Source organism: Lytechinus pictus, chromosome 17 (genome assembly GCF_037042905.1).
Source record: "Lytechinus pictus isolate F3 Inbred chromosome 17, Lp3.0, whole genome shotgun sequence".
Taxonomy (NCBI): domain Eukaryota; kingdom Metazoa; phylum Echinodermata; class Echinoidea; order Temnopleuroida; family Toxopneustidae; genus Lytechinus; species Lytechinus pictus.
The window spans coordinates 30,322,679-30,344,420 of NC_087261.1; the positions used below are offsets into that span (position 1 = coordinate 30,322,679).

The following is a 21,742-nucleotide window of genomic DNA, read 5'->3' on the forward strand; positions in this document are numbered from 1 at the left end:
CACGCCAATACTTGTTGAGGGGTGCACTTTCAGAATATGTAAAATACGCGTGTTTAGGGTGCTTTTCGAGACCCCATGGTATCCACTCGTCAATGGAAGTGCCCCCCCCCCGGATGTTTCATGTAGGAGAAAGCGAAGAAAGTAAAAAAAAAATCCGAAAACTCCTCCAAAACAGACGGATTTCAGCTGTCTAGGAATTTAAGTGCATGACATGACATTATCGGTTCACCTATATTCTAATAAATTCACGAGTGCATGCATGAATCACTGTTTTCACTGCCGAATTCGTTTCTCCTCTAAATCACAGTTTTTTAGGTGTTGATCATTTGCCAATCATCAACTTGCTCATTATAAGGTCTTTGGTGCATGGTCCCTCGCAAACTCGTACGTGGGTGTGACATATGGGCGTGGCACATGCCATGGTCTTCGCAATCAGACCTTGTATGATCAAAACGATTGGACTACTTGGCTTGAAATTGAATCATCACCCCTTTCACGATCGAAACGAATCGATCCATGCGAACTTACTTATTTATAAGTTTAATTAAGGACACAAAACACCTTTTTAAGATAATAGGCACAAATTTAATCCTTAAAATGAGGCAAATCAGCCTGTTATGTTACTTTTATTTAGACCACGTGAGACAATCATGGGCGCGTGCGCGGCGGGGATTAATAAAAAAAAATACCGGTGTGAAAGTAAAGACTCCAGCAGCAAGGCACCACGAGTACCGGTACTACAATTGATCTTGGCTTTCTCGATTTATATGGCTATTAAACCATTGCAAATTTGTGCAGGTCATTGAAGAGGAAACTATAGTGTTTGGGCAATGGACTTTGGACCCTTATAGTACACGAAAAACCGGTGTATAAATAATTGTAACAACGAAAACGTTAATTAACGTTTAACGGTTTAGTGCGCGTGCAGGTGTACGGTACGGTGTGTAGCACATGAATGAACATACCGGTACTTCGAGCGAGCGCCGCCAGTGGCAGTGCATGAAGGGAGCTAGGAGTTTCGGCGAAATCACTCTCGGCAGAACAAACATCGAAGTACGGCTATAACGTTAGGCTGTCTCACTTGGCATTGGTAAGATTCAGAAGTCTCTTAGTCTTACTCTTAGTGCCGGTAGAGAAATACATACTGGTAGTGGTACAGTGGCGGACCGTGAACCGGAGGAGACAAAGCATTGGAGGGGCTCTGTACTATTGTTTGTGAACAATGCTGTGCCCCTCCAATGCTTTGTCTCCTCCGGGTCACGGTCCGCCACTGTACTTACTACTGGTATATAGGCAGTAATACTAATATTAATGCACTTGTCAATTATATTCCCGGCCCTGGGGGTCCCGGGACATAGCGGGGAGTGTACGTTTTGCCGGCGTGACATCCCCGCCTACGTCCCCGCTACAGTTGAAGTCCCGGCCCTGCCAGGCACTCATTTTCATTTCATTTTTTATCTCGTACGTGGTATGTGGCAACTTGCATACCGTATCTATTGCATTTTTCATATCGATCGACAAAGAGTAGAAAATCTTTTTTAAATGTTTACCAAAAAAAAATCAATCACAAAGTGACAAAGCCAGTAAATCAAAACATCGAAAACTTGTAATGTGTATACAGTGTACCGGACATGTAAAAACATAGCAGACGACATTTGCAGATCGACCTCGCGATCATCGTATGACTAGTGGTGCGGAATGTTCCATTGCGGCTTTATGGGGGAAATAGCATTACAGAGGGATAAAATGTATACACAGATAATGTTTCAGCATCAATTGATTCGCAATATTTTGTGTCAATTTCATGAATTATCGTTGTTTGAACATTTAAAACATCATTATAAAGTGAAAGGAATAAGCAAAACTTAATTTTCAGACTTACCTATGCAGTGGTAGCTAGGAGGATGCACCCCTCGTATACATAATGGACCCGTCACAATATTCAGACACATATCCAACTTTCAGAGAATAAAATTGATTTTTGTTGGCAAAAATAATAGTAGTGATATATTTATATCTATAGTTCGGACTGACAATGTATATATGTTTATATATTCCTAATAAAATGTTCAGCACTGCAATGGAAAGAGCTGGAAAACCGCTGTGACTCGAACAACACACCGACGTACACAAAAGCTCTGTCTAGCCCTATAAGGCTATATGTTGAATGCACGTCGAGTGTAGGTTTGCTCTTCGGACATCACTATCGCAAAGAAAATCTCCTCTGATTGGATGACTAAAGTGCTCCATTTCCTTATTAACCAATCCCCATGGTTCTTTCATGAGTATTTGCCTTACAATGTGCCCTTTATTAAATCTGAACTGAAATTCTTGATACCATCACCCACCGATGTGGCGAGGGATATAATCCACCCGGGTACTATAAAAATGTCCCCCAAACCCATTATCCCAATACATATTCCTGACTTTGGATAGTTTTGAGTGATTTTAATGTAATAAGTGCCATATTTCCCACCAATTGAATGTAAATAGAATTATGGGCATCTGATAGAAGAAGTTGTTAACATTCATTTCAGGGGGACGGAAATTCTATCTGAATCAATGCTTGTCCTTGATACACATTTGTTTGTGAGAAAAGGGTATGATGCAAGGGAATTTTGCGTGTTATAAGGGTGCGCGCGTGCAGCGAGGACCTTCTGTCCGCTAGTTTTCCATACATGCATATATTCATAGTAAAACCGATAATGTTTTGTAGTACTTATATGGCAAAAAAATGAAAGTTTATAGATCTAGATCCAGATAAAGAAAACATCTATGACACATATTCCACAAAACGACAGAAAGGAAAACAAAACAGAATTGAAGTCTCATAATGCTCAATCTATCAGGATGTGTTTTGAAACTGTTTGAGAGGTCCTAGCGAGTTGAAATCAAATGAATACATTTTGTTTAATATGAACTCATGTTCTCCAAGAATATAATATATAGATACGCATTTCACCGCCGCGTCGGAAAGAAAAATACAACAGAATAGAAGTCCCTATATCAAAAATGCAGAGTCTATCATGACATGTTTTAAACCTGTTTTGAGGTGGTAAAACGAGTTAAATCAATTTCATATCCTTTTCATTTCTCAAGTACAAATATTATGGGAAGAAATTGAAATGACGCATTTTTCTGACAAGTTCGATTTTGGTGATATAAATTTAGACGGACTGTATTAAATAGGCCTAGATCTTTAAAAGGGAGTGATAGGCCTATACTTTTCCCGATCGCTCAATTTCTATTCCCTTTTTAGGGGGTATCAATGCGAGCGCAATTTCAGAGCAAAATCGCTCGTTGGTCATCCGATCCCTTGTATTTTCCCCCTGTACTATGGTGTGACATCTTTGAGACAGTCCCCGCTATGTCCCGGGCGTGCCGGTAAAAAAGTTTGTACACGTCCCCGCTAACTTCAATGATTGTCCCCGCGGGCCGGGGTCAGTCTTTTGTACATTCCCCGGCATGCGGGGCAACAATTTTTTGTACATTCCCGGCTATGTCCCCGCTATGTCCCGGGACCCCCAGGGCCGGGAATATAATTGATAAGTGCATAACGTCAGCCCTAACCGTTTTGTTTTTCCCTGGAATGAAAAATGCATGTGTTGATGAACTATTTCTGACTCTTAAATAATTCCCCAGGGACCAAGGCCAGATCATTGGATCTAGATCTACTGACTGAGTGTCAACTCATGTTCATTAAAAGAACAAGGTTATGGTCAAATCAGTGCAAATGGTTTGTTCAGTAACTGGACGTTGATTTGCATCACCAGCAATGTCCCTCTTTATCTTAAAGAAAAAAAAAATCTAATGTTTCAACAGTACAGTAGGATATCGCAGACAAGGTCAAGTCAACTTTTTTTCAACTTTGCCATAATAATCAACACTTTGATTGTGGGCATCAACGGAAAGACAAGACAAGGCATGCATCTTTATTATATGGTTCAATGCCTACCTTGTCTGTGCAGCTGCGTAGGATTCATAAGTGTTTATGATATGACATGGACGGCTTTGCATTTCTTTGCTTGGCTTTTTATATTTTGGGTGATTTTTTAAAAAACCATGCAATCTGAAACTTTAAAGTTTATAAAATTAGGAAATATTTATTGAAGAGAGTATACAACTAATTGCTGGTTTTATTTATGCCTACTATCTGCATGCCACTACATCTTGCTTTCTATACTTCATGAGATAATTGTTTGTTTATATTCTAAGTCATGATTTCTAAGTTCTGTGTTTACCCTTCTTCAGTTTGGCCTGGGACATTTTTATTTTAGGCGATCTATTATTAGAAGAGGAGTTGCATACGAGACTGGAAAAGAGTGATATTGTGATTTGGGAGTGTTACAACTGGTGGCAGTGGTGGAATCGATGCACCTGTTGCTTTAATATATCAGTCTTGGGGGCCGTTTCATAAAGCTGTTCGTAAGTTAAGAGCGACTTTAAGAACGACTGGTGATCCTTTCATACGCGCAAAACCATCGCTAATGAATATACCATTCGCCATAAGAAAGGATCACCAGTCGTTCTTAAAGTCGCTCTTAACTTACGAACAGCTTTATGAAACACCCACTTGGTCTCTCGGAACTTGTGAATGAGCGTGGCAAATACTATAAGCAGAAGAGTTGCTTAACACTTTGACTGAAAGGACCTGTTATGCCTGAGTGAAATTGATTGTCTGTGTGTCTTGAGACTCTGAAATATATATGTATGCTGGCCTATAAGCAGATAAAGGCTGGGGCCTGGGACGAGATGAAACTATATTTCGATCGAATTTTGATAGTAATTTTGACAGACAAAATAAGTGACAATATCAACTGAAATTCGTAATAATCTAAATTACATTGCCCAAGCCAGTAACTCACGATACCCCTCTCCCCTCACTTGTTTTTGAGCGTATTTACTACCATTTTAAAGACGTAAATAATGTGAGCAATGCGATACGCAAATGCGAGGTGAACATCTTCGCGCTTCCCACAAAAGAGATTGGGCCTCGAGTCGAGGTCGTATCGTATATAGCGCACTAGTAGTAGTGAGTGAGTCAAAGAAATCCCGGAAAGAAATCGTGGACGAAATAATCGACAAGTTTATTTTAGGATCTGAAAAGCAGATTGTTTTTTAAATATATTATTCAGTTTTTGTGTAGATCTAGGCCTGCTTTACAGTTGTTTCGTGTTTGTGCCAATGTGAATTCTCTAAAAGTTTAACAAAGTTAGAACTTGCTGCTACAGTAAAATATTTCTTTGAACTTGAAGGAAAGTTTCTCTAAAAAGATGATGAGAAAATAGGGAGAGGGAGGGACAATTGACCTTGAAATATGCTTATCAAATCATTATTTTTTTCTCCTTTTTTCCCTTTTGATTGTTTAGACTTGATTCTTCAGAGAAATAAATTGATTGCCATGGCAACCCTCAAAAGTGACTATGCCGATATCAACATCCCTGAGGACGTTTCAGTGCTGGATTTCATTTATGAAAAGTTTGATCAATATGGAGACTCAGTTGCAGTGGTTTGTTACTTTGTGTTATTTCAAAGGGAAATTACATCCTGATGATAGCTTGGTTTTGATAACAGCGACTTAAACAAAAAATTGTTGTAATGGAGGGGAAAAAATTAATATCGAATGGTCAGGGTTTTTGAGGTATTATTTCAAAAAATCAGATTTATGAAAATTAAGACTTAGGAGATTGAGGGTTCTCCTTAGAATAATTCTCCCTATACTTTCAAAAAGAAACGCTTGGTATATATTTGTATCCTATAAGAATGTATATTGATTCAGTTCGCTTTTCGTCTTGCAGGCACAGGTAATACCAAAGAAAATAAAAAGCTTTAATTTCTTCATAAACAACCTTTATTTTTGCCAGAAGATTAATGTGCAACTACTATACACAATTTTTCCTTGTCTGTGCTTCTTCATTAATAACCCTTCATCAACAAGAACCTTTTTTTTTTACGTGCGTAGTATTTTGTTTCTTCCTATACAGGCTGATGCTGCCACTGGACGGTCCTACACCTTTGCTCAGGTGAAAGACTATTCCAGACGGATTGCTAGCGCCCTCACAAGACAAGGAATGAAGAAGGGTGATGTCATCGGCATCGTCAGCCCCAACATTCCAGAGTATGTCCTGATGCATTGTGGGATAGTTGAGATGGGTGGCGTTATGAGTGGTGTCAACCCCCTATACACTGAAGGTAAATATTGTTTTAAAATCTGAAGGGGGAGGGATGGGTGGCATAGGATAAGTTTGCAATAGCATAGGCAAATACCATGGTGGGCAGTGGTTAAAACTTCATTATGAAATAGCCCCTTGCACAATACACTTAAGAGCAGAAAGTTTACCTTTATGCATTATAGCCCTTCAGAGAAGTAAAAAAAAAATGAATAGGAAGGGAGACAAACGTACTCAGACCCCTTTCCTTGGCTTCAATCATTTTCATCCATGTTCCATGCCTCCCCCTCCTCTCCAGAAAAATAAAAATAATAATAATGAATGAATGAATAAATAAATAAATACATACATAAACAAATCATCAAATGTCTTTGAATATTCTTACTAAAGATGACTTTTGTGACAATGAATGCTAATGTAAAAGAATAACATTCAGATTTATAAACTTAGAAACTTATATTTATAAACTTGAATTGAAATAATAAACTTATGAATTTAGATTTAAATAATGCACTTATAAACTTAAATAATAAAATTAGAAACTTAGATTAGATTGAAATAATTAAGCCGATGTTATCTTCAATTACTTCAAATGCCTGGAAGTAGAATCTAGAAACTATAAATGTACACATTTCTGGTTATGAATTGACTTGAATGATTTCAGACATGGGATTGAATTTCTTTTTTTTTTGATGCAGATGAGATTTATTATCAGTTGGAAATGGTTGAGGCTAAGCTGATTGTGACAGTGCCTCTATTTGCTGAGAAATGTCTAAACACCATGAAAAAACTTCCTGGAATTCAGGTATGTATTGTCCTTGCATGTATCTTTGTATTAAACTGGTCAAATGTAGGCTACTGATTATGATCACTGAACCGTAATCCATATGACATCTTATCTTTCTGTATTTATTTCTAAAGCATGATTGTCACCAGGAGCCACAAAACCTATAAAATTCTGTTCTCTTCGGACTGCCCAAACACCAGCTAAACAAATTACAGTCTCTTCAAAATTCCAGTGCGAGACTTCTTACCTACACACCTAGAATGTCTTCAATCACACCAATTTTACGTTCTCTTCACTGGTTGCCTGTCAACAAAAGAGTTCATTTTAAGCTCATGTTACTTGTTCATCTAGCCATTCATGGGATGTCACCACAATATATTAAAGATACGCTACATCCCTACAATCCAACTCGTACTTTAAGATCTGGAAGTGACAATTTGCTTCTGATTCCTCGTACCCGACATTCTTGGGGGGATAGGTCCTTCTCACATGCTGCGGCCAAGTTGTGGAATCAACTTCCTCAGTCACTTCGCTCCATTAAAGTACATGGAACATTTAAAGTACACCTTAAGACTTCAACCTTTAATATCTTCACAACTAAATCTATATACACTGTATAATTATGTACATTTTTTAAGAAATAATATTTGTTTTGTATGCATTTAAGGTACACTCTGTGTCATCACACGCTGGTCTGACTAGCTTCCTATGGGGGCTGGTGCCCTTATTTGCTAGAGCTCCTGTGAGTACTGAGCTGACCGGGCTTGCCCCTTAAATTGTCGGTGAACGGGGCAGCAAGCACAAGGGCACCAGGCCCCACCAGGATGTAGCTGGGAATTTCCACGATGATACTTGTAGTGACTCAAGATTTCTATTTATATCTAAGTAGCTGTTTGTAATGTACGTGTATATAATATTTGCTATCTAAAGGAACTGTTGCTGGCCTAGCGCCATGAGCGTCTCTGGTGTGCACGCTATATAAAATATCACTATTATTATTATCACTATTATTTATTATTATTAAAAGGCTTCAGTCTATAATTTTTGTTTGAGATCTGAATCTGAAAGAGAATTTTGTTTGCTGTGAAAAACTCATCAAAGTTGAATTGTGGGCGCATCGTGGTCTAGTGGTTCTGACTCTCGCCTTTCAAACAGAGGATTGTGGGTTCGAATCCTAGCCATGGCGTGTTTTCCTTTTAACGGCAAGAAATTTATCCACACTGTGCTGCACTCCACCCAGGTGAGGTGAATGGGTATCTGGCAGGATTAATTCCTTGAATGCACGAGCGCTGAAAAGCAGCTCGAGCTAAGGCCGGGGTAATTATGATAATAACAATGCGCCTCGGAATAGATTGTTTCTAGATAGATGGTGCTATACAAATGCCTGTTATTATTATCCTGATTGAATTTTCATAAAGAAAATTACATAAAATGTAACAATGAGGGATTCAACTTTGACAGTCTATTCAGTTGGGTGTGGATTAAACTAGAGCAATTTAGGCATTTATTTCTTGCCTACTGGAACTTAACGATCTCTGCACAAAGTCTATGGGAAGTTCAGAATTTAGTTGTGTTTAGGTTAATTTTATTTTGACCATAAGTGTGCATTCATAATGACCGTGCACAAAATGCATTCTTTTCCATGAAGTCTGCGTCAAAATTGCTTAATTGTTTTTGTCTATAGGTTGCACTTTCATATCAGCCAGCTGTTTTGTGCTTCCATTTTATCATAAAGTATCCTGCATCGGGAAGCATCTTCAAAAGACTCCCGAAACCTGTTGCAAGAAAATTCCTCAGACTCGTCATTGAATTTTAAATATCCGTATTCAACTTGAATATGTAGAGTTTTTACAGACATGTATCATTAATATATAATTTTTTTTGTGTTTGGGACAAACCTTTAACGTCACTATCTGAAAGACTTGACCAGGGCTCAAACCTTGAATCTCCGCATCAATTTGCAACTTCTTCATGTGGCTCGGATGCATGTTTAAACATGCTGCAATGCACAGTCAATTATAACATTCAGTTATGGTATTGATTGTTTGAGTACATACTTTTATAGAAGATCTGTAATCTAAATTGACAGATATGTATTGTTTGATTACCCTTTTCATTGAATCATTGATCAGGATGTTTATGTCTTTGGAGAAGCAGAAGGCTGCAAGTCCTTCAAGTCTTTACTTGGAGACGATGGTTCTGCTTGCCCTAATGTGAAAGTCTCTCCAGAGGATACCTATGCCTTGCTTTTCTCCAGTGGAACTACTGGCCTGCCGAAGGGGGTCATTCTCACCAATAAAACTGTTCTCTCCAATCTGTGCCAAATAGAAGCGTGAGTGTTGTATTGATGATAAGAGTCCCAAAACACGTAACAGACTTTACTCTATAGTGATGATTTTAAAAAAATTTGGTTTTTTGTTGGACTGGGCAAAGTGATTTTATTGTTACGTAATTATGAAACATGAAACTGGTATCGCATGAAAGCCTGATTCTTCTTCTTTACATTGATTGAATAGAGTATGCAGTTGCCCTGAACACAGGCAAAGTGAGCAGTGAATTGCTGCAAAATGCACAATTTTCTAACCAAAGTCCCCATTTCTTTTCATATACAATGTGTTTTGAAATTGCCCAGCGTCTGTTTGAAGTGAAAGCTTTCATGAATATTTAATGTTGACAGCTATGGAACCAATATCGCAAATATCTTAAATCCTTTCTTTCAGTGACAGGGTTCAATAGTATTCCAATGAACCCATGCATGATACAAATGAGAGTACACCACCATGTGTTAACTTTGTTGACAACAAAGTTCAAACATGAATGTTAACCTTGCACATCAACATAATTTAAAGTCAGTCCATCCTCGAATTCACTTCCGGTAGTGAAAAAAAGTTGTAACATTTCGTTTACGGCATTGCTGCATATTTACTGTATGAGGATTGTGCATTCCATGATAGCATTGGTATAAGAAATGATGTCATACCCCATCAGTCGAGTCCATCCGGCAGAGACTGGTGATAATGCAGGCAGCGTGAAATGCCTGCCAAATTTGTACTTGCCCCTGTGATTTTATTTTTGTTCAACTGCACCGTCCATCGCAAGCACTCAGACATGCAAATCGCCTGTATTAATCTTCAAGTGAAGGAAACTGGACAACTCTGATGAAGAAGAAGAACTGCACATCACTGAAAAGAGGAATAAATAATGCTTTAGTACATTTACACATGATGATCGAGATAAAATATATTTATTGCCTCTCAAACTTGAGTCGTGGAACCTTTTTTGAGGAGTTTATTTTCTAAAGACATTGGGCCGTATGCATAAAAACAAGCAATTGCTTGTGCTAGCCTTTTGCTTGAATCGGTATGCACACAAACAAGCAATTACAAGCACAGACAATTGCTTACTACTCGAAAGCAAATGCTTACCAAACAAGCAATTGCTTAAAACCGTATGCATAAAACAAACCTTTTACTTGTCTTGATAAGCAATTCTTGCTACCCCAAATAGGAACAAAAATCTCATAATGCGCGAGACGAGATAATTTTCACTCCGTCGGGTCATCATCACCACTTCCGGTTTAGAGTCATGCTCGCGCGAGGTTCGCGATACTGAGTTTTCCACCACGCTGAAATCGATGCCAATCAGCGTAATTTGTACAGAGTATAATACTTTTTATTACATTTGGTCAGTTTTGATTCCATTTGAATTATAAATAAAAAATATATTTCACGTGAGAATAATTTTTATTCATGTTTTTATTTGGTTATAAAAAAATCAAACAAATAATGAATATCTTAAAATTTTGCATTTAGCGACCGGCCTGACATCACGATCGTATTCAACTAGACACTAAATATATTCAGCATTCATTTCGTTCAATTTTTCGTCGACCACAAAATGGATAAAAATCAGTTTCGGAACTTTAAAAAATCTTAACTGACAGATGAATACCGTGCAATGGAAAGCGTCGGGCAGAATTAGTGACTTTAGCAGAAAAGGCTGTAAAACTGTTAGTGAAATAGAGGGTTGTGATCACGAACTTTCCGAGCGAAAGCTACGTTGTGTTGTTGTGCATGACGGCACTGTCGATCTGAATGGCAAAACAGTGCGTTGGACTTCCGAACAGGAAGTTGTAATACCGAAAAAGCTATCCCATAATGCAATGCACGTTACAGGGATTTTCCCGGATCTCGGCGAAATCGCTATTTGGGGTAGCGAGAATTGCTTGCGTTTTTTCAAGCACCTCCAGACCAGCTTGAGCTCTTGCTTACTCATGGCATTCTCGTTTAAGGATTAAACTTTCATACCGTTTCAAGCTCCATATTCCAGAGGTTATGTTGTGATTTCATATCTAATCAAATTCCTGTTATTTTAGACTTTTTACGGCAATTTTTGTCCATCGATCTACACAGAAACCCCCCCTGATGCTCTGCGCTGTTTTCCCCCTATTTGCGTAATAAAAAATACTTCTGCCAGGTCGGGAACGCAGCGTCGTCGTCCTACTGTGCGATGTTCGCACAACCGTAACGATCCTTTGTCCAACACATAAGCAATTGCTTAGGCAGTGCAAGCAAAAGGTTTCAGCACAAGCAAAAGCTTGTGCATACGAATTTAAGCAATTGCTTGAACTTGCCCTTTTGCTTGACCAGCTCTTGCTTTTGCTTAAAGCATTTGCTTATTGCTTAAAGCATTTGCTTATAAGCAATTGCTTGTCTTTATGCATACGGCCCATTATTCATCTATTTATTTCTATATGTCGCCCTCTAACAGCTATCCGGAGCTATTGGATACTAATCATGAGGATACAGTGCTTGACCTACTACCATATTTCCATAGCTATGGTCTGGTTGTTATTATGCTCCATGGTCTTAGAGCCGGGGCTAGACAGGTTGCCATTTCAAGATTTGATCCAGAAGTTTTCCTCAAAACCATCCAAGATTATAAGGTATTGTGTATAAATATTTTGCTAGGATAAACAGTATACAATATTGACTGCTCATGAGGACAGTAGCAAAAATTATTGCCCCCAAGTGGTCTTGGTCTATAGTCCTTCAAATTTACCTGAGACAGGTTAAATTCTGGGCCAATTTCATCGATTTCAACAATTTTGACTATGCCCGCATATAAGGGCAATCAGTATTTGTTTTATATACCAATTATTTTTTAACAGATCAAGAGTAAAAACTATTGCCCTCTTCAGATCATGCCGAGTCGGTATATAGCGTTTCCACAGCTAAAACAAAGACTTTCTTAAAACTGATGTCCAAACTTTCCAAAACTCACCGGCATTTCCTATTGCACCTTCAGTTTAAAAAAGACCCCAAACTCCAGACAATGATTCTGTAAGCCAGAAGTCTTCCTAATGACCAGAAATCAAGGATTTTAAGACTGCTTTTATCCATGCACCTCCTGAAATACAAACCAAATTAATATTGCGAACACAAAATTTCCAAGCTACAAAATGAGGCAAATTATTGTATAAATATCATGAATATTGAAATTATTGTATTCAATTATTGTGTATATGTCATGATTTTTTTCATGTCACAGAGTTTTCTGGAATTTAGAATGCAGGCAATAGTACATGTTCGGTAAAAAATTCACAAATTTGTACCTCTGCAATTTAAAGGTAGAGGTCATTGACATTTGCAAAAAAGATTAGATGAAAAATGCAATAGTACCAAACATATCATTTAGAAGAGCCTTTCAAAGTAGGTTAATCCTAGTATACTAGGGAACTTCCCCTGTTACATTAAGTCTTTTGATACATAACTACCAACCCTCAAGAACCTTACCATCCTCATCATCTAATCTAATTCCAGTTTCTAAGAAATCATGGGGAGAACGGGCCTTCGCTCATGCAGGACCTGTGGAATTCTCTTCCACAGAGTTTGAAAACCCAGACTTCAGGGACAACTTTAAAACATGTTTTTTGACAAACATCAAATTATTGTTCAAACATGCATTATATGTAATTTGTTTTTGTTGTTGTCCTGCTCTGAATCAACTTGATCATCTAGTCAAGATGAAGAGTGCGCTGTACAAGTCTTGTGTATTATTATTATCATTATTTTGACTAGCTCATGTCTTGTGTCAAGCTAGTATTGAAGCAAATAATCTTGTCTGCAGACTCAACTATGCCATGCTAATGCTACTTGACCTTTGACCTCACAGGTTAGTCTCCTGTACCTTGTACCTCCTATCATTCTCTTCTTGGCCAAACATCCGATGGTGGACAAATATGACCTTTCAGCTGTCAGGCAGATCACCTCTGGGGCCGCACCCCTCGGAGGCGAGATGGTTGCAAGTGTGGAAACAAGACTAGGAATCAAGATTATCAGACAAGGTGATATGATTTTTTGTTAAAACGGGAGTATGACATGGATAATTTTCCACATAATTGCTCTTTGTCGGTGAGATGGAAATTTCAGTAGTTTAAGATAGTTGTCAGTGAAAATTTATGACTTAAAATACTCTTTATGTCTTTGGGTAATTTTAGGTTTGATCACTTTGATGTCTAAAAGCAGATGTTGAGACTTCACAAGAAGTGAGCTGCTCTTACCATGAACTCTGTGTTTTTAAAGTAATGTAAAGAGGAGAGAAGAGAAGACACTGAGAAAGATAAATAAAACAAAGAGGACAGAAATAATGTAGGAAAGAGATGAAGTTGTTGTGTTACTATAATAAACCCCTATTTTTAGTTGAGACATACTTAATCTGAGATTACTTTATTTTACTCTCCCCTGCATTATAATTTGAATAACCCTTTATTTCTGATTGTTTACTTTCATGTGTAGGCTTTGGACTGACTGAAACTGGGCCTGTTTTGACCATCACTCCAACATGTACAGCCAATCCAGCTAGCGTTGGAAAGCTGTTGCCCAATACTGTTGCAAAGGTAATACAAATCACTCTCTTAGCCTTTTCAGACGTCAGTTATTTTCCTTTACCCAAGAAAAAGATGGGGCTAAGAAGGGGGGAGGGGTAGTGTCTAAGGCCCACTTGTATAAATAGATATTGACTGTTTGCAGCCGAGAGTACATGTATCTAGTTTATGATTTCGTTCGTGAGTGAAACAAGAGGTGGGAGTGTAATCTGTCTCTTTGTTTTAATTGGTCATGTTGATTGTGATTCCGTTAGGTTGTTGATACTGCATCAGGAATATTACATGGTGAGGGTTAGGGTAGTGGACTATGTTTTCAAGGACCTCATAATCATTGTGTTTGACTCCTTCAGGTTGTTGATACTAAATCAGGAGCATTACTTGGCGAGGGTCAGGATGGTGAACTGTGTTTTCAAGGTCCTCAGATCATGCCAGGCTACTTCAAGAATCCAGAAGCAACGGCAAAGACCATTGATGCAGACGGATTCATCCATACAGGTAGGTTGGTGCTTCTGTTTCCTTCATAATGGGTCTAGTGATTTTGACTCTTGTCTTTCAATCAGAGGGCTGTGGAATCAATTCCTATGTGTTGACAAAGGTCGCAAGGCTGCGGTGTGATTAAAGAATGTAACCGTTTAATTACAAGGTTAGAGTCAGAACTGCTACATGTATACCAGTACATTTGGATTTTTTTTTCTATTCCCTTCCAAACTCTTGGTCATGTTCCTTCCGCTCATTCCTCAGACATATTATCTTTACCAATGTAGTTTGTTTGCACCGTACCATGTGCAGTCTTTCTGTACCGGTATTGTTTCTAAGATATCCTCATTATTCATTCTGTACGTACACATTTCAAATGATGTATCAGTCACCACCTTTGCACGTTAAGAACCCACTGCACTATTCGTATAAGAGTTTTAAGGGGAAACCCTGGTGTAGTGGTCCACCTGCACCTCCCCCCCCCCCCCCCAATCAGTTATATTGGGAAGAGAGACCTGCGGGTCACAGTCATTCAGTAAAGTGTGGTGGTCCACCTGCACCCCCCCCCCCCAATCAATTATATTGGGAAGAGAGACCTGCGGGTCACAGTCATTCGGTTAAGTGTAGTGGTCCACCTACACCCCCCAATCAGTTATATTGGGAAGAGAGACCTGCGGGTCACAGTCATTCGGTTAAGTGTAGTGGTCCACCTGCACCCCCCCCCCAATCATTTATATTGGAAAGAGAGACCTGCGGGTCACAGTCATTCGGTTAAGTGTGGTGGTCCACCTGCACCCCCCCCCCCCCCAATCAATTATATTGGGAAGAGAGACCTGCGGGTCACAGTCATTCGGTTAAGTGTGGTGGTCCACCTGCACCCCCCCCCCAATCAATTATATTGGGAAGAGAGACCTGCTGGTCACAGTCATTCGGTTAAGTGTGGTGGTCCACCTGCACCCCCCCCAATCAATTATATTGGGAAGAGAGACCTGCGGGTCACAGTCATTCGGTTAAGTGTGGTGGTCCACCTGCACCCCCCCCCCCAATCAGTTATATTGGGAAGAGAGACCTGCGGGTCACAGTCATTCGGTTAAGTGTAGTGGTCCACCTGCACCCCCCCCCCAATCAGTTATATTGGGAAGAGAGACCTGCGGGTCACAGTCATTCGGTTAAGTGTAGTGGTCCACCTGCACCCCCCCCAATCAATTATATTGGGAAGAGAGACCTGCGGGTCACAGTCATTCGGTTAAGTGTAGTGGTCCACCTGCACCCCCCCCCCCAATCAGTTATATTGGGGAGAGAGACCTGCGGGTCACAGTCATTCGGTAAAGTGTGGTGGTCCACCTGCACCCCCCCCCCCAATCAGTTATATTGGGAAGAGAGACCTGCGGGTCACAGTCATTCGGTTAAGTGTAGTGGTCCACCTGCACCCCCCCCCCCCAATCAGTTATATTGGGAAGAGAGACCTGCGGGTCACAGTCATTCGGTTAAGTGTAGTGGTCCACCTGCACCCCCCCCCCCCCCAATCAGTTATATTGGGAAGAGAGACCTGCGGGTCACAGTCATTCGGTTAAGTGTAGTGGTCCACCTGCATCCCCCCCCCCCCCCCCATCAATTATATTGGGAAGAGAGACCTTCGGGTCACAGTCATTCGGTTAAGTGTGGTGGTCCACCTGCATCCCCCCCCCAAATCAATTATTTCGGGAAGAGAGACCTGCGGGTCACAGTCATTCGGTTAAGTGTGGTGGTCCACCTGCATCCCCCCCCCCCCCCATCAATTATATTGGGAAGAGAGACCTTCGGGTCACAGTCATTCGGTTAAGTGTGGTGGTCCACCTGCATCCCCCCCCCAAATCAATTATTTCGGGAAGAGAGACCTGCGGGTCACAGTCATTCGGTTAAGTGTAGTGGTCCACCTGCACCCCCCCCCCCCCCCATCAGTTATATTGGGAAGAGAGACCTGCGGGTCACAGTCATTCGGTTAAGTGTAGTGGTCCACCTACACCCCCCAATCAATTATATTGGGAAGAGAGACCTGCGGGTCACAGTCATTCGGTTAAGTGTAGTGGTCCACCTGCACCCCCCCCCCCCCAATCAATTATATTAGGAAGAGAGACCTGTGGGTCACAGTCATTCGGTTAAGTGTAGTGGTCCACCTGCACCCCCCAATCAATTATATTGGGAAGAGAGACCTGCGGGTCACAGTCATTCGGTTAAGTGTAGTGGTCCACCTACACCCCCCCCCCCAATTAATTATATTGGGAAGAGAGACCTGCGGGTCACAGTCATTCGGTAAAGTGTAGTGGTCCACCTACACCCCCCCCCCCCAATCAATTATATTGGGAAGAGAGACCTGCGGGTCACAGTCATTTGGTTAAGTGTAGTGGTCCACCTGCACCCCCCCCCCCCCAATCAGTTATATTGGGGAGAGAGACCTGCAGGTCACAGTCATTCAGTTCACTTTTCGCCTTCCAGGCACAGGTGATGCCAAACAAATAATGATGATAATGTATGTTCCATATCCTTTCTGAATTCATACCTATGGATATGATCTTTGAATGTTTTATCTCCAGGGGATGTAGGCCACTTTGATAAGGATGGCCTATTCTTCATAGTGGACCGACTCAAAGAATTAATCAAATATAAAGGATATCAGGTAAGCATTTTTCACTGTCCAACCAAGATTCCTCTTTGTATATCTTCCTATTCCTTTCTTACAATCAATCCATTTATCCTTTCATTCTTTTCATCATCTGCCCTTGCTCATCCACGCCTCTATTCATATTTCTTCCATTTATTAATTCGTCTCCTGGATCCATCCATTTTATATCAATCAGTTGTATTATCCTCCAATGTACTCCTTCTGTCTATTCAATCTGTTTATCATTTTTCCTGTAATAAATCCATCAATTCTATCTATTAATTACATGTATTTGTTTGTCCATTATTAATTTATTCATCCATCTATTTATCCATGAATCAATCCAATCCATTCTGTATCTATTGTTCAATCGCATACAGTAGGGGAAGGCGGGGTAAGTTGAGCATAGGGGCAAGTTGAGCCACCACCCCCAAGCCAATAATGAATGAGTCGGACATTGTGGTGGTGTCATGCATTGATGACCCATTACATAACCATTAACCCTACCACATTGTTTTCAACTTTGAAACAAAAAGTACTTTTATAGAGGGAAAAATGCAAATTTCAGCCAAAAAAGTAAAAAATGGTGTGATATAGAAAAGTGCTTTTTACCCACACCCGTCTTTAAATATAACAAAGAAATTAGAACAATATTGTTAGTCCAGGTATGAATTCTCATTCTTGTCATAGTCTTTTACATGATGGATGCATAAGAAATGTGTGGATGTGAAAATATCGCATTCAGTTCGGACTGGGGTAATGTGTGCCAGCCAACATGGGGCAAGTTGTGCCATGGTAATTCTTATGGTAATGTATAATAACAAATAAAAAAAAACCTTAAAAGCCATTGATATGGAGGCAGAACAGAGCAAATTCACATGACAGTTCTTTTACTTTTAGAAGATGTTAGCATTTATAGAGAATTAGCAAGTGAAAAGTCTTTAAATAAAACGTTGACATGCCGGTTCTTCCCGCATACATTTTGTACATAGTTTTTGTGGCTCAACTTACCCCAGTAGGTAGCACAACTTACCCCACAGATGGGGCAAGTTGAGCCATTTGACATCGTTTTTTTCAAAGGTCACAATGACTTTCAGTGTGGGGGTAGAAAGTTATATATAGGTGAAAAATATTTCCCGAGAATCAAATTTAAAGGCAAGGTACTAAATACTACAATATTGTTAATATTCATATCAATTCTAACATGCAAAATGCAAAAAGTTTCACAACTTACACCGCCTTCCCCTGTGCTTCTATTGATCCATTTATCTATTCTTTTGTCTATCTATTCCAATGTCCTTTCATGAGATACCCATCCAGTTTATACGTTTACTATCCTTTCAATAAGGAATCTTTCTATCTATCTATCCATGTATCACTCAAATGTTCTTTCCATCCTCCACTCCTTGTTGCTCCCACTGAGCTAGAGGCTTTCCTCCTCACCCATCCCTCTATCATTCTCCTATCCATCCTCCTCTCCTTGTTGCTTTTGTTGAACTTCTTACCCATCACTCTATCATTCTCCTTCCATCCATCCTCTTCTCCTTGTTGCTCCTGCTGAACTTCTCACCCATCACTCTTTCATTCACCTTCCATCCATCCTCTTCTCCTTGTTGCTCCTGTTGAACTAGAGGCTCTCCTAATCACCCATCACTCTATCATTCTCCTTCCATCCATCCTCTTCTCCTTCTTGCTCCTGCTGAACTTCTCACCCATTACTCTATCATTCTCCTTCCATCCATCCTCTTCTCCTTCTTGCTCCTGCCAAGCTAGATGCTTTCCTCCTCACCTATCCCTCTACCATCTACCTCTACCCTCTCCTTTTCATCCTCCTCACTTTGTTGCTCCTGTTGAGCTTCTCACCCATTCCTCTATCATTCTCGTTCTATTCATCTTCCTCTTCAGTTTGTTCCTGCTGAGTTAGAGGCTCTCCTTGTCACCCATCGTTCTATAATTCATAATGATAGAAATAATGAAGATTTGAAGAGCACACACACACACTGTACCAATTGATTTAGCTCAACGATTCTTTTGTATATTCTTCCTCTATTCATCTTCTTCTCTAGGTTGCTCCTGCTGAGCTAGAGGCTCTTCTTCTCACCCATCCCTCCATCATGGATGCTGCTGTGATAGGAATACCTCATGAAGAGGCAGGAGAACTTCCCAAAGCCTTCATCGTCAAAAAGAAGGAAGAACTAACAGCGGATGAGGTAGCAGAGTTTGTAGCAGGTAGATATTCCTATAAAGTATTTATTCCCTCGGTTGAAATGTGTTATTTGGAGCAGTATATGGGCAAATAACTTGTTTCTTTGGATGATCTTTAAGTAATTTTCAGTGACACATGTTATAAGCTATTGAATTCCTTACATCTTATTAGCTGTGAGTAAATTAGTCCTTGAAAACCATGGGCAAGATGCTTTGTGAAAAGCATATATGCAAATGAAATGTTAAAAGGAACATACATTAACCATAATAGGGTACTCAAAGAAGAGTTTGATGAGAGTGTGCCGCACTAAAAAAAAAAAAATGTAATGTAGTGATTAGAAAGCTGAAGAACATGAAATTGGCATTTTAGAAGAAAAAAATGGTGTCTCAATACAAAATTTGTGTGCAAATAAAATAATATCATTAATAATATTGTCTGAACATTTATTTACCCATCAAATTATTTGACCAACAGAAAATGCGGCTCCGTACAAGAAGTTACGAGGTGGAGTAGAGTTTGTGAAATCCATCCCTAAATCAGCCTCTGGGAAAATCTTAAGAAGAGTCTTACGAGAGAAGAAGACTGAAACCCAACAATCCTAAGGTATTCCTTACATAGCACATAAGCCAGTTTGCACACATTGGAGCTGCCAAGTCTCCCCCATTGTCAAAGTGGCTGCCTTCTTGTAAAAATAGGAGCAGACAAAAGCTCATTCATATTTTACATTCATATTTTCTGCATCAGTAAATCAATTCTCTATACTTAGTACTTGTGTATGACACAATACAATTGATCTTATCGTAACGTTTATGTGAAATGGTATTACAACTCAGAAAGAAAATCATTGAAGCAAACTAATGTGTTTTCTCACTTGCCTAATTTTATGAAAACAGGGTACAAAGTATAAGTTTGTAGTGCTGTTTTTTTCATATATAATATTTCTAAATTACATTTAAGTGCTGAAAGTAAAGATGTTTGTGATGTTTTATATAGTCTTTATGTTGTGATTTGATCTTTTTTTTTATTGTATTAGCAACCACTGGTATATATCATGAATGGCCATACGGTGTGACCTTATATTATTGAAAAATTTACAACTTATCATTTCCATTAAATTTGTATATCATTTATTTGTATTTTATATTGAGTCCCCATATCATGTGATCACCCAGATTATCTTGGACCAAATATTCTTTTGCTGAAATTAACTTTTATTGGAGGCTTTCGAAACTGTCTCTATATTTAAATTTATATGCATTGTAAGTGCCATTAGTACTCTGATGTATATTCATTTGAAGAGGCTTTTTTGTAAGGGAATTTTAAAGATGGCAAACTGTCTCGTATAAAGTAAAAACATTTAATTTATATAAAAATTGAATTAATTGTGGAATAATTTAGTCTCTAGTGCCAAACCACATCTATGATCTCTGGTTTAAACTAATACCTTAATTTCAGGGTAGGATTTTTTTGCAGGGGCTGATTTACCCCAATACTGGGGCGTTTGATTAATTTTGGGAAAGCTATTTCTTTTATTTCAAGGGCTACTTTTAGTGCAACAAAAACACTTCTCATTCTATTGTATTTAGACAATTGATTTTCTGAACTTTCTTTAAATGTTGTTTGTGGTAGATCTTTGGGCAACTTTAGAAAAAATGTATTTTCTAACTAATATGTATGAAAGATGTGATCTGCATTCATCAATATTTTATAATTGCAATAATTCTTAGAACAATTTTGATACCTTTCTGAAATATTTAGAAGTTTTATCAATTTTTGCTGACTGAGGGTTTTGATATGTCAGGGGCTTGATTTGGATCATTCCTAAATTAATTCTCACTTCACATCTGAAGAAATCATGAATAAAACTTCACATATTTTCTGGAAATTTTCAAACTTTGATTCATATTTTTAATTGTAATTGAATCAGCCCTTGACATCAGCTAGATCATTACCTTGCCTTCAGTCATTTTATGCCATGTTAAGCACAAAGTTTTTTTAATAAAATGTGATTTTTTGAAAAATCTTTAGTGCATTATTTGTTTTATTAGATCGACTTCATGTGTGTTATATGTCTAATCATAATTTACGTGTGCAAGCTACCCCATTTGATCAAATTTTAATTTGTCTAAAGACCTGTACCGGCCGCACAGAAATGTTGTTAGCGCCAACAGAGCATTGACAGTAGGCCCAGTCCCATCTTTCTAAATGTGATGTCGAACGTTGATCCAAGATTTAACGTGCCATGAACACATATCTGTGCATCCACTGGAGTGCCACGAAAACATTTTCGTGCAATGGTCATACAGCTATTGTTATGCCTATTGCATTTTGAGGAGTGCATTGCATGCATGAGTGATTCCATTGTTCAGTTCTGCTTATGGTCAAGAGGTTTAACATTATTGTCTCAGGAGTGATTCCCTTTTTTATGAATTAAAAAAATATAGACACTTTGAAGAAAAAAAAATGGCACTTGCTGATTTACAGTGAATGGCATATTAAGAGTTTATTATTTGCAAGGTTTACGGTAAACACCATGTATGTTAGCTCTGAAAAGAATCTTTTTCTTCTTCTTCAC

General features: G+C 39.1%; 1 protein-coding gene across 1 annotated transcript; it reads left to right on the plus strand.

The window, feature by feature from the left end:
* Positions 1 to 434: 434 nt before the first annotated feature.
* LOC129279779 (uncharacterized) lies at positions 435 to 21,188 on the plus strand. The gene is made up of 12 exons (XM_054915840.2): positions 435 to 1,090; positions 5,370 to 5,509; positions 5,985 to 6,192; positions 6,869 to 6,975; positions 9,090 to 9,289; positions 11,728 to 11,902; positions 13,132 to 13,303; positions 13,755 to 13,855; positions 14,194 to 14,338; positions 16,894 to 16,976; positions 19,028 to 19,190; positions 19,642 to 21,188. The coding sequence occupies exons 2-12, from the start codon at positions 5,402 to 5,404 to the stop codon at positions 19,767 to 19,769; spliced, it is 1,590 nt and encodes a 529-aa protein (XP_054771815.2). The 5' UTR covers positions 435 to 1,090; positions 5,370 to 5,401; the 3' UTR covers positions 19,770 to 21,188.
* Positions 21,189 to 21,742: the final 554 nt, after the last annotated feature.

Excerpts from the sequence above, each read along its gene's own strand:
- LOC129279779 (XM_054915840.2), top strand. The coding sequence starts at position 5,402 with ATGGCAACCCTCAAAAGTGACTATGCCGATATCAACATCCCTGAGGAC. Across the intron at positions 5,510-5,984 it reads ATGGAGACTCAGTTGCAGTG|GCTGATGCTGCCACTGGACG; the intron begins GTTTGTTACTTT and ends CTTCCTATACAG. Across the intron at positions 11,903-13,131 it reads AAACCATCCAAGATTATAAG|GTTAGTCTCCTGTACCTTGT; the intron begins GTATTGTGTATA and ends TTGACCTCACAG.